Raw genomic sequence first — 14,436 nt, 5'->3', positions numbered from 1 at the left:
GTGCTGAAGGCGCCGGAAAGGCGCATTAATTCTGCCCGTGTCCGCACGCTTCACCTGTCTCGACACAGTTTTGGGGAAAAAAACGGAGAGGAAAAGAAAAAAAAAAAAGAACTACTCATGTTCTCACGTTACTGTTTCTACTCCCCTCTATTTAAATCCTTTCTGCGCCTACACCTGCTACTTAAAAAAATCAAGCAGAGCTTAAAATGAGATCCAGACCCAGGGCATTAGATTTTATCTTTCATCTGAGCAATGCCATATTACTATTATTATTATTAATTTAAATCTCAAAGGCAAATGCAACAGTCCAAGAAAGGGAAAAAAATTGCACATTTAAAGCATTTATTTTGAAAAATAAAATACAAAAGATCATTAAATTGTAATTATACATGTAATTTATCAACATCTCTTTTTAAATAAAAGATATTTAACAGTTTCCACATGTCAATAAAACAGACAACTGTTCCACCAGAAATCCTTTAGGACGAGCACAGACCACTCTTTGAAAGGTTCATACATTTAAAACAACTGTCACAGAAAGGAGAAAAAGAAAAAAAAAAAAAGAAAAAAAGCCACTAAAGACTGAGGTTTGGAATTTAGACAATAGCAGTTTGAGACAGCTTTTGCTTTGGATTCTTTAAAACCTTAAAATAGTTGTGTAAATTAATACAGTACTGCATTAACATCAATGTAGTTTTTCCCTCGCCTTTTAAACAGGTTTACATGCTTTCACAACAACAAAATCTTGAACAAAAAGACAAAGTATGAAAGAAACTCGGGTGAGAAATACAGGAAAAAAAGGCAGGTCAAGAGCAGTTACACCTCACTGATCCCGGTGGGACAGTTCTTAATAGCATCATTTCTATGGAAAAGGCAGCAGTCATTCTAGAGAAAGAGAAAAAAAAATAGTTACACCTGTGGCCTTCGTAACATTAAAGAATTGGAAATTGCAATGCATGATTACGAGCAACAACTGTAATCTCAGAAGGTGCAGAGTCATTCTCAAGACTAACTGAAACATCAAAAAGAAAGCAAAAACTTTCCTTTAAGGAACACTGGTCCATTTCCCAGGACTCACTAGACATTCTCAGAAATAGAGTTTAGATGTATTTCCATTAATACTGATAATACTTGTAAAAAGAGGCTGCATTTAAATGACTGGTTTCCCTACTGATTTCTGAATTGATATTTAAAAATAGTCTTTGGAAATCTCTTCATATCTCAAAGAAAATAATGCTTTTTAATATCTTGTTAAAATAAGGAGCTGAACCTACTGTGCAGGTATGCTATAACACCAAAAAACACAGACATCAAAAGAAATCATCAATAAACTCCTAAAGAAAGCCTGGCTAAGCAGTGAAATAGTGTTATATACTGCTTTCAAATGAAAAGTAATTATTAACAAAGAGTTATTAAGCAGAACTGGATATTCTTTATTACCTCCTGTGCAAGAAATATCCACTGTATCTTCTATTCCACGGGTTCAGTCTGTTAAACAAATAATTAAACCAAAATTAGCTATTTTACATTAAAGGAAAAGATGGTATTATCAGCACCAACATTTGCACTCAAATATTTATTTGTTTGGTTTTGTTTTTAATTAAACTATTCTACTTTGACTTTACAGATTAACAGAAGTAATTTCAATTCCTGCTTCAGTATTTATGGTGTCAGAAATATTCAGTTACTATTTCACAAATCTTTTGTTTTTCAGAAGATCTTACTTAGATAAACCTAAGAGTTTATCTTAGAGTCGGCTTAATACAATTATAGTATAAATACTGTATAAATCCTGCTCCCCTGACACTCAGAAGAGTCTTGAGATCTATCACATGGATTGCAAGAAGTAGAGGACCAAATTCCTTTGACATTATTCCAAGGTAATCACAAAATACAAACATTATAATTCATCTAACAGCTATTTCATGCAGAACAAGAATCATTCATGTTACTAGAACACTATTCACAAAGAGCTAGTTCAGGGCAGCTTATCTCCCTGCACGTTTCACAAGTCCTCATCAGCAATACCTGGCGCTCTGTTCCAACACAACCTAAATTCGCAACCTATGTGTGCCTGCAAGTGTATCTGTTATGCTGTAGATTATCTTGAAATATCCACAAAAAATGCATTTGTACAGTGCACTTTCTCAAAACAATTGGCTGACAGTAACTTTAAAGCAGCACACACTTAAATAGTTTTCTTGCCTTTAAGCTGCAGAGGCATTTTGGCCAGCACTCCAGAGTGAACAATACTGTGAGCAACAGCGCATTTAGCTGCGTGGTGTCAGATTCTTAATGGTTTTCTATTAGCAGAGCACAACTTGCAGCAAAGCATGAGCACTAACTGTTGGCAGGGTGAGAGCAGGCAAAACATCCAGTAAAAGAGCAAAGCCCGCAGTAGAGATCACACAGAATTATCAGAAAAGATTTGGTGTCCACAGCAAAAAGCTATGCTCTGAAAACAGGAGACAGACACTGCAGCTATTCTACTTTACTGATCCATGTTCATTTTATCTTGCCACGAGACTTCCTTTCTACTGTCTTCTTTGGCTGGAACACAAGAAACCGGTTTTCCTTTTTAATAACTAATTTTCATTTAGAACAGATGGAGTAAGTCAAAAACACTTGTTTGCACATGGTGGATACTGCTGTGTATTCTTGAATCTCTACCTCTAACAGAAGTCATACTGAAGTACTCTTTCCTTCACACTGGAGATGCAAGATAAAGAATTCTCTGCCTGTTGCTTTTTTTCCTTTGTTTTCTTTTTCCTTCCCTCTTTAAGAGAAGACACTACAAGTGCTTTAAGTCTTTATACTAGCATTTATATTCAGAAACTGTGCAATTAGGAATAATGATGGCAGATAAAGTAAAAATGTAAGTAATATAAATACCACAAATTACTCTAAAATGGCTAGAAGTGGCCAAGTTTTTTCAAAAACCTAGATGCAAGCAAATGATCTCTTTTGCTTGAAGTACTGGTATGTTTAGCCACAGTTACGTTATTAGTTACCACATCAGTGTATTTGCCTGCCATTAATTCATTTGTTTTCAAACTATTACACTAAAGTAGCCCCTCTTGAAGGGCACTACCCTGCAAAAAGGCCGCCACAACACGTCAAAACAAGGCCTGGCCAGTAGAGACATGTCCCCTGCACCCAAAAGATCAAAAGATTGAGCTACTAAACCAGAACAAAATAATAATAATAAATAATAATAATAAAGGTGGTAGCTGCCCTTGGAAAGAGCTTCCTACTGCTTTGTAGGTGGCAGACGTGAGTTCTACAGTTCATGTTTTTCCCAAAATACAAAAATACAGCAGCAACAACAAAATCTAACACTGTTAACTAAAAGTTTGGTCACCCATAGCTTCCTTTAAGGCTAATAGGGAGGAAGCTGCTCCTTGCTCTTCTATTGAAGAGACACAAAATCCTGGAGGCAGATGGTCCCCAAATGCTTTTCCTCCCAAGTCTACAGTGTCCTATACATAGGACAAGCTGGATTTTTTCCCCCTTTTTTTTCTGTTACTTAGCTTTACATTTTGACTTAGCTCTACTTGAACACACCCAGAGACAATAGCAGTAATGAGCCACTCCCTGCCTCTTCCATCACAGCATAATGCAGAAGGCACTTCACACATTTACATGGTCAGCAGTTATACAGCCTACAAAATCTGTATTTCTATGAGCCTAGTTGAGTAACTCTTCCCTGAGAAAATACAAAGGCGATTTCTAATTGTTCCACTTACTCATCTGAAACATTTTTAACCAATAAAGTAAATTCCTCAAGATGATATGTTACAGCTAGACTATACATTTGCCTTAAGTATAAATCTGCAAAGTCAATATGGGGAATTAACTGCACTTCTTTTTTTTACTTTTAAGAAAAAAAAAATCATACACAAAAGAATCCCTTGAGGAAGTTCCATGGAAGAAGTTCCTCCCAACTCCTGTATTATGTCCTTGAGCGGCACAGAAAGCTGTTCATGCAGTTTAAGATCTCATCATCCAGAGTGAACTACTATATACATGAATTAGGAAGTGGTTATGGCTCAAACCCTGTCCACGGTGTCGACATGAGAAGACGACCTAGGGCTTCAAGCACATCTCCTATAATCCACAAAGCTTAGGGGCCAAGAAATGCTGCTATTTAACAGTTCCAAGCCCAGAATTTAGCTCTTTCTACCCCAGTGCAAGGTTAGGACCCTCAGGTAGCCAGTGAAACTTAACAGCATTCAAAGGGAACAAGTTACAGATTCTCATTATAATCAGAAGTTTAATAGCTTATCTGAATATTAGATCAACGCATGACTACTACCCATGGCTGAGCTGCTTTCTTTTCTCAGATACTGTAGTATTTATTTCCAAAGACTCTTGTTATCATCAACTGAAGTCTGAACATTTATGCCACCTTTAGCATACCTGCTTTCAACATTTCACTACAAGGGAAAAAATAAACAAATAAAAATAATAATAAAAAAAGATAAAGCTTCTCTACAAACAACATTTGCATTTGTTCTATGGGGCAAAATACAAAGTCAGTCCAGTCTTTCCTTAAGATTCACCGTATAGTTTGACATAACCTTCAATGAGTTTGAGTTTAGTCATAGTAAGATGCCCCTGGAGTTGCACATAAATTCAAAGGAGGCTTGAGTGTAAGAGCAGCGGCGGAGATTCAATTTCATAGCAAACTGCTGGCTGCTTTTTCCTCTTACAGTCAAGTTTATGAAGTGGTTTATAAAGACTAGTTTGACATTAAATTGTTGCTACATCTACAAAAAGGAAATTAATCCAATACGGTACCTGTGGCACTTCTTTAAGAAAGTCAGGAAGCTGGAATTCGCCTTTATAGACCTGGAAAGCAAACAACCAAAAAAAAACAATTTACTCTTCAAAACAAGCATTCATTAGTGTGTGCAAAGCTAAATAGCCTGTCAAGCAAAAAATGGATTAGTCTGGGTGATCAGCATCCAGTAATACTAAATCAGATCTACCTCAGAGCTTTCTAAATTGAGCACAACCCATTTGTAAAAGCAAAGTTTTCATAATAGGGTCTGGTAGTCTAAAGTAGTTCTCCAGCTTTATACTCATTCCCAGGCTTGCTCTTTACTCAAGACAGATGACAATGTTTGGGAAATGTATTTAATAGCATTTTAATGCAAACAAGGTCAGGAAAAAAAAATTACTACATAACTTGTATTACATTTCAAGCTTGCTTGAATTATGAATCATTCATGAATTAAGTCCTGTATAATTCATTGATTATACTTTTTTAAGATGATGTTTTACAGCGTGATTAAATGCACTGGACTAAGCCATAATAATACACACTTTCTGAAGTTATATGTAAAATATGAAGCAACAGATTTGTTTAATAGTTTCGGTAATTGTTTTTAGGGCTCTATTATAGTTTATAATTAAGAGAGTCTTTATTTGAAGTTTACCCCAAAAAGCCATCACGATCTCATGGACTGTTTCAGAGTTAATATATCAGCCAACAACTTGCAGTTGGCAGCATCAAACAACTTGCAGGTCTCAAACATTTATGTCTTAACGTTAACAGACTTACTCCACGCCACACAATACAACATTTTCTAATGCTTCGTATTATTTGCCATACACAAAATATATCATTTATGCAAACAGAAGTATCATACTTTGATAATTGATCCCACCTTACTATGTTGTCAAAGGAAAGTTTCATTAGCTTTGATAATAGTTTATGCAGATGACAGTACTACAAAAAGTTGGGGAAAAGCTAGTAACTTAGGTTCAAATTCAGTCAAGAATTCTGTAGGAATTTTTATAACCTCAGTGATTAATTTGCTTGCTGTCCACAATGGGATACTAGTTTCCTACACCAGCAGGCACATGAATTAATAGGATTAATAGCTTCATCTATTAGTACAGACGAGTTGCAGCATCATATTTCCATATTCCTACAGACTTTGATAGTAGAAAAGCAAACAAACAAAACCCTAAAGTAATCTTTCCTTTTTTTTTTTTTGGGGGGGGGGGGGGGCAAAACAGGTACAATCCTTTTCTACCTGGTCTAAAGTTACAGCCAGTAACTCTAATGATTTGAATTTCTACCGCAGCTGAAGTCTCATGACCAACCTCACACCAGGAAAGGTTGTCGTTATTGTGCCTTCCAATCTTTCAGAGTATAACATTACTTTCAAAACAAGCCTTGTTTGGAGAAAAAACAAGCAATAAATATTCTCAGACATGCTAGCAGCCACACCAAGCAAGTGTTTCCACTCTCTGACCAATTAGGAAATCAGCTGGCAGTGGAGTGTCCTCTCTCTAGAGGATACCTCTTGAAAGCTGCTTGCTTCTGACATGAAACTGGAATGCATTCCAATAACTATATATATTTATATATATATATATATATATTCAGCGTTATTGACTTTTTTTGGCAAAAGAGACTAGAATGAGTTCTACTCTCCTTTGCATTAAAACAAACACCAATCACCCTAACCTCATAGGTCTCGTATAGCTGTAACCATATAGCATCAAAGAACACAAACCCTGTTATAAATACTCAATTAGGACATAAAATGGAAATAGTTCTGCTCTAATGCCTCAACGTTACAGCCTCCGGTTTGCAAATTATGTCAAAAAAGGATGAAGTCAAGGGATACTTATTAACAATGTACATTTTCTCCTCTTTCCTATAAATAAAACAGTGGAATATAAAGTAGTTTTTTGTCCCTATAGTGCAGCTGAGTCAGTGCAGCGTTTCCTGCCTGTGAGCCCCTCACCCTGAACCAGGCCTGCAGCATTAAGCCGCGTGACTCAGGCCGAGTGGCCTAGGTCGCTGGCAGCTCTCCTTACTTTTTATCACCATGCAAAACACATCCAAATGACAGGGCTTTGCCGAGACGCAACACGAGAGCAGGAACTATTAGATACACATTGCAAAACTATTTTTTGATATTCCATGTTATTAAAAGAGAACAAGTGACTCAAATTGATAGGCACAGCTCATTTATATTCAGTAAGGGGGTACTGCCAGTCCCACGGTAACCTTAATGAAAGCCACACTGGTCAAAAATTCAGTGGGTGGCATATTTGATCCTAGATGTACTATAAATATTTATAAACGAAGGAGAGTATTTCGTATTTAGCTTTTCAGCTAACCATTAAAATGCAGGCTGTGTTTCTAGAGAGCAGGAATGCGAGTTACATATCCACAATGCTGCTCCATATGAATGCTACTGAACAACCTAAGCAAGAGAGTCACGGGAGGAAAAAAAAAAAGCCCAATAACTTTTACAAGACGAGATATTGGAAGGGACATGTATTTCAGAAGACTTTCTAGGCCGAGGAAATAGTCCCAAAATGCACACATGACCTGCAATAACATATTTTCCTTCAAAGAAAGCAGTATGGGCACCGTTCACCTTCTAAAAGCACCTGGTTATTTGCATCATGAACAAATCCTGCAGTTTCTGCTATAGGGTATCTTCTAAGCCACAGATCCTTATTGTATTTTAAAACATCAGCCAGAAAATACTGCAACTATTTTCTTTTTCTTGGGGGGGAGTGGAACCATCCACTTCAGAGAAGAAAAATTACACAGTAGTAATTTGGCTTTGCACGGTGATGAAAAGCATATGTGCATTATATAGCCACAATTCAATAGTTCACATCACAGCCTGTCTCCTTCTCTACATCTGATGATGTCGCAGAGAGCTCTTTCATTACACTACTTAATCTTTAAACCTGTGGATGCAAAAGTTAAGTTCTACCCTCTTTAATAACTGACACCTGAGCGTAAATTAACATGGTTTAGACAGCTCAACTAGAGCTCGAGTAATTTAGTAATCTATTCAAGTTGTTTACTCTTTCTGCACCTTTCTGATTAAATTCTTAACTTACAGAATTAATGCAACAAAATAAGCTTATATGGAGCTTATACATAAATATTTTAAATTAAGCCATGCTGCAGTTTCCAAAGGCACAATTTAATCAATGACCAGCCAGAGAGGGTGCATTTAATTTAGGCTGAAAGACCAACTGCGCATAATCCTGGTTGAAAACTCACATTATCTAGAAGAATGGTTGTGCCGAGACTGAGGCTGCAAACAAACCGGTTCAGAGTAGTCCCAGAAACTGGTCTCTCTTGAGTCAAAGCCCAGGGAACTGCTACAATCCAGAAATTCAAGAAAACAATGCCTCCCTCCGCAGCCAAAGAAATTAAGAGGTTTCAGACTCAAAATTTGCCTCTGACCCATTTTTTTTAAGACTAAAACGTATTATTTGGAGAGTGGCAGCAGAGAAGCAGATGGAGGATGCTGGAATGATTTCCAGTCTAAGCACGAATTCAGGGAAGCAGAGCACGAATGGCGTTCAGACTCTCTAGGAGAACTATTTCACAAGCCCAAATGGATTTCCAAAGGGGAGGAAAAAGCTTTAATAATTTGTTTCATTTTGTTATTCAGCATTGGAGCTACTCAAACTGATAAAAAGTTATTGAAGTAATGTATATTTTCTCTCGAAAGGAATAATAATAAAAAAATCATATCCAATTGTCTGGAAAAACCCTTAAAATACAAAAGGAAAGTATAATTGTCTGCTCTTATTACAGATGCTACACTTAATTCATCTTTACGGAAGATTAAAGCATTCTTTTTCACTCACTTTCAAGCTTGATTAAAAGAAGAAAAAAAACCCACAAAAAGCCATGATATATCTGGTCAGATCCAGTACAGAGAGATAATGGGTCTTTTTGTTTAGTAGCTGGCCTGCAAATGAACATCCTTGTGCTCGGTGGATTTTCAAAACCAAACTACAGAGTACAAAGCTGTTGACGTTTACTTGTCCACCCCCAAAAAAAGAAATACTAGCAAACAAACTCCTTCCTGGAGATAGTCCTTCATGGCAGGTTACAAAGAGGTGTCCTAATCTTGTTCCTTCTGGCTTTGCAAGGCTTAGACAACTCTATTTCCTTTCTGGAATCACCAGGAACAGAGACATCTGCGATACAAACGCTTATCCTGTAGGAACACTGCAGGAAGCATTTTTTTTTTTTTTTGCCACAGGCCACTGAACGTCTGCCAAAAATACATCTTGCAACTATACACAGTTTTGCATAACGTTTGTTAATAACTCATTATTCCATTACCAATCATATGCAGGCATAGCTGATATACAAAGAAAAAAACTCTACCTGAAAAAAACAACACTGAGAAAGGATCTTCTTGCTGGTCACAAGAGAGACTTTAAAAAAATCTTTTTTCTTTTTAAATTATTACTTTAAATTGCTATGAAAACACCCACGCCTTTATGCTTAGCTTGTTACACTTAACCAGAGCAGCCTTTTTTTTTGGCTATTTGAGCAGTCTATCATTACAGCACAGCCCTACAATTACACGTCTTTGACAACACAATTACTCCCATGCAACAGTATAGGCATGTTTCACACCCTTTATCTCAAATCATTTCTCCATTTGAAACCTCAAACACACACCAAGCCCTGAAACCATGATTATCTTGAAAGTCTCATCTCTTATCAGCAGACAACATTTCCTCAATATCTAATACACAGTATGAAACAGAGGAGTTCGTAGATCTCTTTTTTTTCCCTCTAGCTGTTACTGGAGGAAGTATCAACATAATGTTTGACAGAGGTAAATGCAGCTTTCAAAAGTGATGAGAGGAACCCACACATGTTTAAACAGTCATGATGAAAACACAAGCTTTTTGTGTTCTGTGCTGTACACTTCTGCCTCTTGCTCTCTGCAGGGCAAGGACTGCAACTTCATGAAGAATCCAGAAGAACTGCCTGGAATATGTATTCCTAGCTTACAAATCCACGCAGTGGGAAGCGTGTGCCAAAGAAAATCTGATGCAATACGTTACAGATGTGAAAAGGAAGCTACAAGGCCAATCATAATATAAGAATAAGCCAGTTTCTACTGGGCATAAGGCAGAGTTTTACAGTTACGAATAGTCTGCAGCTTTTGGTACATTCTACTAAACTGCTGACGTACACTTTTACACAACATGAAGGCATATCAGACGGTTTTCAAATTCAAAGCTGTTATTTATGTATTTTGTCATAAAGACATTGAGCTGCCATTTCGGAGCTTAATTATTTGTATTTCTGCTTCATTTGCAGATGATGATTCATTTTTGGTTACAGGAAGTTCCATTCCTTTATGTTCAGAATGTAGAATTTGCTACAGCTTTAGGGGAAAAAATTAGAGATGACTTAATCCACAATGCCACATAGCACTGGGAGGCCAATGCAAGGAGAGATGAAATAAGTTTCAGGCTCTGTTACTTGAAAAAACAAAGCCAGTACCAACATGACAAAAAACAGCAAACACCAGTTGCATCTTATCTCTGTTCTCTGTTTCAGAGGCATGAAAAAGCAACCTGTTTCAGTGCCAGAGAGGGGTAACATTACAGTGAAAATCCAAGTGCTGCAGGGATCTTGATGTTCCTTGATTACCTGCACTTCTGTAGAAATCCTTCTTCAGTGATCATACCTTAGATGATGTGAGGCATCATTTTGTTTCCGAGACTGAAGCAAAAGAAATATATAAAGCAGTACATATGCAACTCAGTGGTGGGGAAAAAGGAAGGCAGTGTTTTGCACTGATGTTAGCTGTTCCTTTTCATTTTTCCTCCAGGTCTAGCCCTGCTATGTTTCAGGCACCCTTATTTCCTAATGCAAACTGTAACAGCAGCAACTTTCAAGTCCTCAACCAGGAGTTGTGCTGCTGAACATTGGTCTAATTTGTTGTTTTCCAAATAGCAACAGATTTTGCTTAATATAGCCAGTACAAATGCCACGATACTATTTATCGTATTTAAGCACAGCATACCAGAACATAGACCTCTCCCTGTTTCAAACACTGTTTGGAATCTGTTTTAAACTGTCTCCTTATAGGGAGAATAAAAAAATTCTAGTCTTGAACTTTTATAGAAATACTGATCTTTCTGCAATCAAAAGATGTTTTCTAGCTATGAGCTTGTTTGCACACTGATCACTTTTCAAATCTTCATTCCATCTACTCTTATGATTTTGCATGTACCATTGAGAAGTACTATCAATCATACAAAATGAGAACTCTAATCATGAGAAATAAATCTTATTTGTTTTTTTTTAATGCATCTGATAGCTATGAACTAGGTCATCTTGTTATTGTTCCATTTTTAAGCAGAGTCAGAATGTCTCCAGCCAGAAATTTCAGTGGAGCTTCCACCCTGTTGTCATGACTTCCACAATCAATTTATACAGCATTACACAACACTCCTCATTACATAATGCTCCTCACCACTCCCCAAGAACTAAAACACCCCACCTACCCCCAAAAACACAGTCCTGCTGCCCCCACCTCTGCTTTGGTTGCCAGCCTAGCCCAGCTTCTGCCATCCAACATGAAGCTCTTGCCATCTTAAACTGGCACCAGAACTACCACGCCAGCAGTTAAGCAAACATCAAATAATTATTTTGAGTTAGTCACTCTAAAGGGTTACAATATTAATATAAAACAGTTCAGAAGTCTAAACTTAATCCCTTTGCAATGATTAAAAAGAGAGCTTAAAGTTTGCAGAGACCACAAATAACAACAAAACTTTCAATGCATGAAGTGAAGCAATAACCAGCTACATGCAAGATGTGTGTCCACGCTTAATGATGCGCTGAATAACTTCAGATTTATTTGATCAATGTTGACTCCTACAGTATACCCAGTACAAAAATCTGTACAAAACAGAAACAATCCCAGGGGAATAAATAAGAGAAAGCAAAAACAAGTGCAATGCAGAAAGTTTATAAATCCACCAGTCAGAAAGGGTATGCAACAACATATTTAAAAATTTTGTCTAGCTCAAAGTTCCCAGAGGCTGGAAACTGAAGATCAAGTACTTAAATGTCCTCTACGCTACAGTAGCAAGAAATAAATTAGCATATGCTTATGAGAAGGAAGAAATGCATGGAGGAGCGCACGCTATCCGTGATGGGCAAGGCTGCCAATGCATCAGAGCTCCCTGAGGGAAAAGAAAAGGTTGGAAAGATAGGAAGCAAAGTGAAACATTTTTCAAATTTCAGTATTTTTTATCAGTTCCGCCTGATGATCAAGCAGAATATGATTTATTGCAAAACTTCTTTGGTTTAAGCCAAGCTCAGTGGCCAGCTTACTATGCAAGATACACGATAGCCACAAAACCTGGTACTCCTAGAGAGGCTGAAGGGTTGGCTACTCTGAGAATTAAGCAACTCATGAAGAAAACGGGTCTGGGAGTTGAGAAGCCTTCAAATCTTGAACCCCCAGGAAGTCAGACCATCAATGCTTTGACAGTCCATAAAGAGAAAGACAGAGGGCCAGGAGGTGCTGAGCAGGGACTTGCCAAGTCCCAGCGAGGAGGAAACAAAGTGACTGGGCAAGAATTTGACCATCTAAATGCAAACTCAAATGCTGACTTGAGCCATCGTTTGAAATGGCTCCTTGGGGTACATGTCATTTTGAAAGCTTTTTGTTTCAGCATTTTCATGAGGACTCTTACAAGTTTAGGAATTACACATCCTTATTTCTCTCACTTTGTGAGATTTTAAGGTTAATTCAGGACTTCTCCTTTGTTTTATCCATACAAGCAGGATCTGCAGAAGTTATTTTTCCTGGCCTCTTCTTGTTCTTTAGAAAAAGATATATTGCTGACACAATAAACACCATCACAATTACAGTCCAAGTCTCAAGAGAATTTTAAGTAAAATATTAGTATAAAATACTAATATTCTCCATATTGTTAAATGTTGATTTAAGAAAAAAAATCACATTGAATTGTTCAGAAAAGTCAGCTTGAAAGACTTAATATAACAGTATTAGAAAACCTATAAAATACTCACCACTACTCCTACTAGAAAAGGGAGTTATCTTTCTAAATAACCATCAGTTCAGCATGGGAAAGTTAATCTTTCATCCTACAATATACTAATCAGCTGCTTACTGTGAGTTTCTCAAGGAGGGCTCTTAAGAATTAATGCAAAATGTTCAGAAATTTTAATAATGAACACAATAATTTACATTATTAAGCAGTTCTGTATCTACCAATTAGCAGATACCAAGCAGTTATATACAGTCAAAAAGTTAGTGGAAGACAGATTTTTCCAACTGTTTTGTTCACTTTTTCCAGAGATGACTTGCTGTGTCAGTAAAAGTCACCTTCTTTTAATAAGTACATATTCTCAAAAGAGAAGTTAATTATTCTTATTGCAAACAATTGTACTAAGCTTTTCAATGGATACCTCCAGGGATAAACAGTTGTATAGTCTAACTATTCAAATTCCAGCAACATTCAATTTAGACAGACTAAAGTCCTCATGTTTAGGTTAATCAGCACCAGACTTTTTTTTTTTTTTTTTTTTTTAAACTAAAGAGGACAGCAAAGAACTGGGAAGTCTGACATTTTGATCATCTTGAACCATTTTCCACTGCTTATTCCTCAAATTCTCCCATGTATTTTAAGCATAATTTTGTGACAGAGCTTCTGCCAACCATTTGGTTATGAAGCTGAGCCCATGAATCAAGTTTGCTGACCAGTCGGCTAGTGTTTTTGCTGGACAGGCTCCCCCATCACTGGCTAATTCTTAAGAGGGTTCAGTTCAACACCAAAGAGAACGGCTCAGACCAAGGGTCAGAGGGAAGGAAGATGAAGCAACAACAGCAAAAAACAGGAGCTGGACCTCCAGTGCTCAAGGTCCTATGGGATCTTGCACTGGCAGACAAAAGGTATTGCTAAGGATTAAAAGGTATTAGAAATAGACCTGAAATCTCAGAATCTTCCACTCTACTTCCAGTTGGTCAACAATTAAATTTATATACAGAAGAATACCTTACCCTCCTTGTGTTTTCCAGAACTTTTTGATCTGGCTTCCCATAATTCGGTGGATTGGCATACGGATCATAGCCCAGCTTTGCTAACATGGGTGCAATCACTGGCATATCTTGCAGGACATCAGCAGGGATCTTCCCAACCCACTTTGACAGCGCCTCCACATTGACCGGCTTGATGACTTGGTCAGTAGATCTTTCAACTCTGTGAGGGCAAAAGGAGAGATTACATTTTGCACTCCAATCAATACTTGCTACTTAGCTAACTTTATGACCTCTTCTAGTACTAAAATAGTACAAGTGCATATACCTCATGCTGAAGGAAAACTCCTGCATGTTTTTATTTTTTTTAAAAATGCATATGTCCTGCCCCTGTCATTTCAGTCTTCGATAACAGCAAGCTCAGCATAAAACATTTTGTGTTAAATTAATGCAAAGCAAGAGATTAACAAGCAACTACATTCAGCTGCTCCCAGGCACTGATTTAAATATATAATATAGAACATTTGGTCTTCCTTTTAAATCCTTTACTGTCCTTTCACCTAAAATGGGAAGGAAGAAGAAGAAAAAAAAAAAAAAAAAAAAAAAA

At 37.1% G+C, this 14,436-nt stretch overlaps 1 protein-coding gene across 3 annotated transcripts in view; it reads right to left on the bottom strand.

Annotated features, from left to right (window-relative positions):
* Positions 1-574: 574 nt before the first annotated feature.
* TPST1 (tyrosylprotein sulfotransferase 1) overlaps positions 575-14,436 on the bottom strand; it is a 28,033-nt gene continuing 14,171 nt past the window's right edge. Inside the window, exons 3-6 of one of the 3 annotated variants that reach the window (XM_026036996.1) lie at positions 13,854-14,052; positions 4,801-4,851; positions 1,441-1,488; positions 575-885 (exon numbers count right to left, since the gene is read on the bottom strand). In XM_026036996.1, the coding sequence (XP_025892781.1) occupies positions 1,471-1,488; positions 4,801-4,851; positions 13,854-14,052 (268 nt within the window). In that variant the 3' untranslated portion in view covers positions 575-885; positions 1,441-1,470. Of the gene's footprint in view, positions 886-1,440; positions 2,551-4,800; positions 4,852-13,853; positions 14,053-14,436 lie in introns of those variants that run through there. The other 2 variants (XR_003248998.1, XM_026036995.1) reach the window with 2 other exon arrangements.

The sequence above is a fragment of the Nothoprocta perdicaria genome, unplaced genomic scaffold, assembly GCF_003342845.1.
Source record: "Nothoprocta perdicaria isolate Ctin4 unplaced genomic scaffold, notPer1 scaffold_189, whole genome shotgun sequence".
Taxonomy (NCBI): Eukaryota; Metazoa; Chordata; class Aves; order Tinamiformes; family Tinamidae; genus Nothoprocta; species Nothoprocta perdicaria.
The sequence above is the reverse complement of the archived record's forward strand: the minus strand, read 5'-3'. Positions and strand labels throughout refer to the sequence as shown.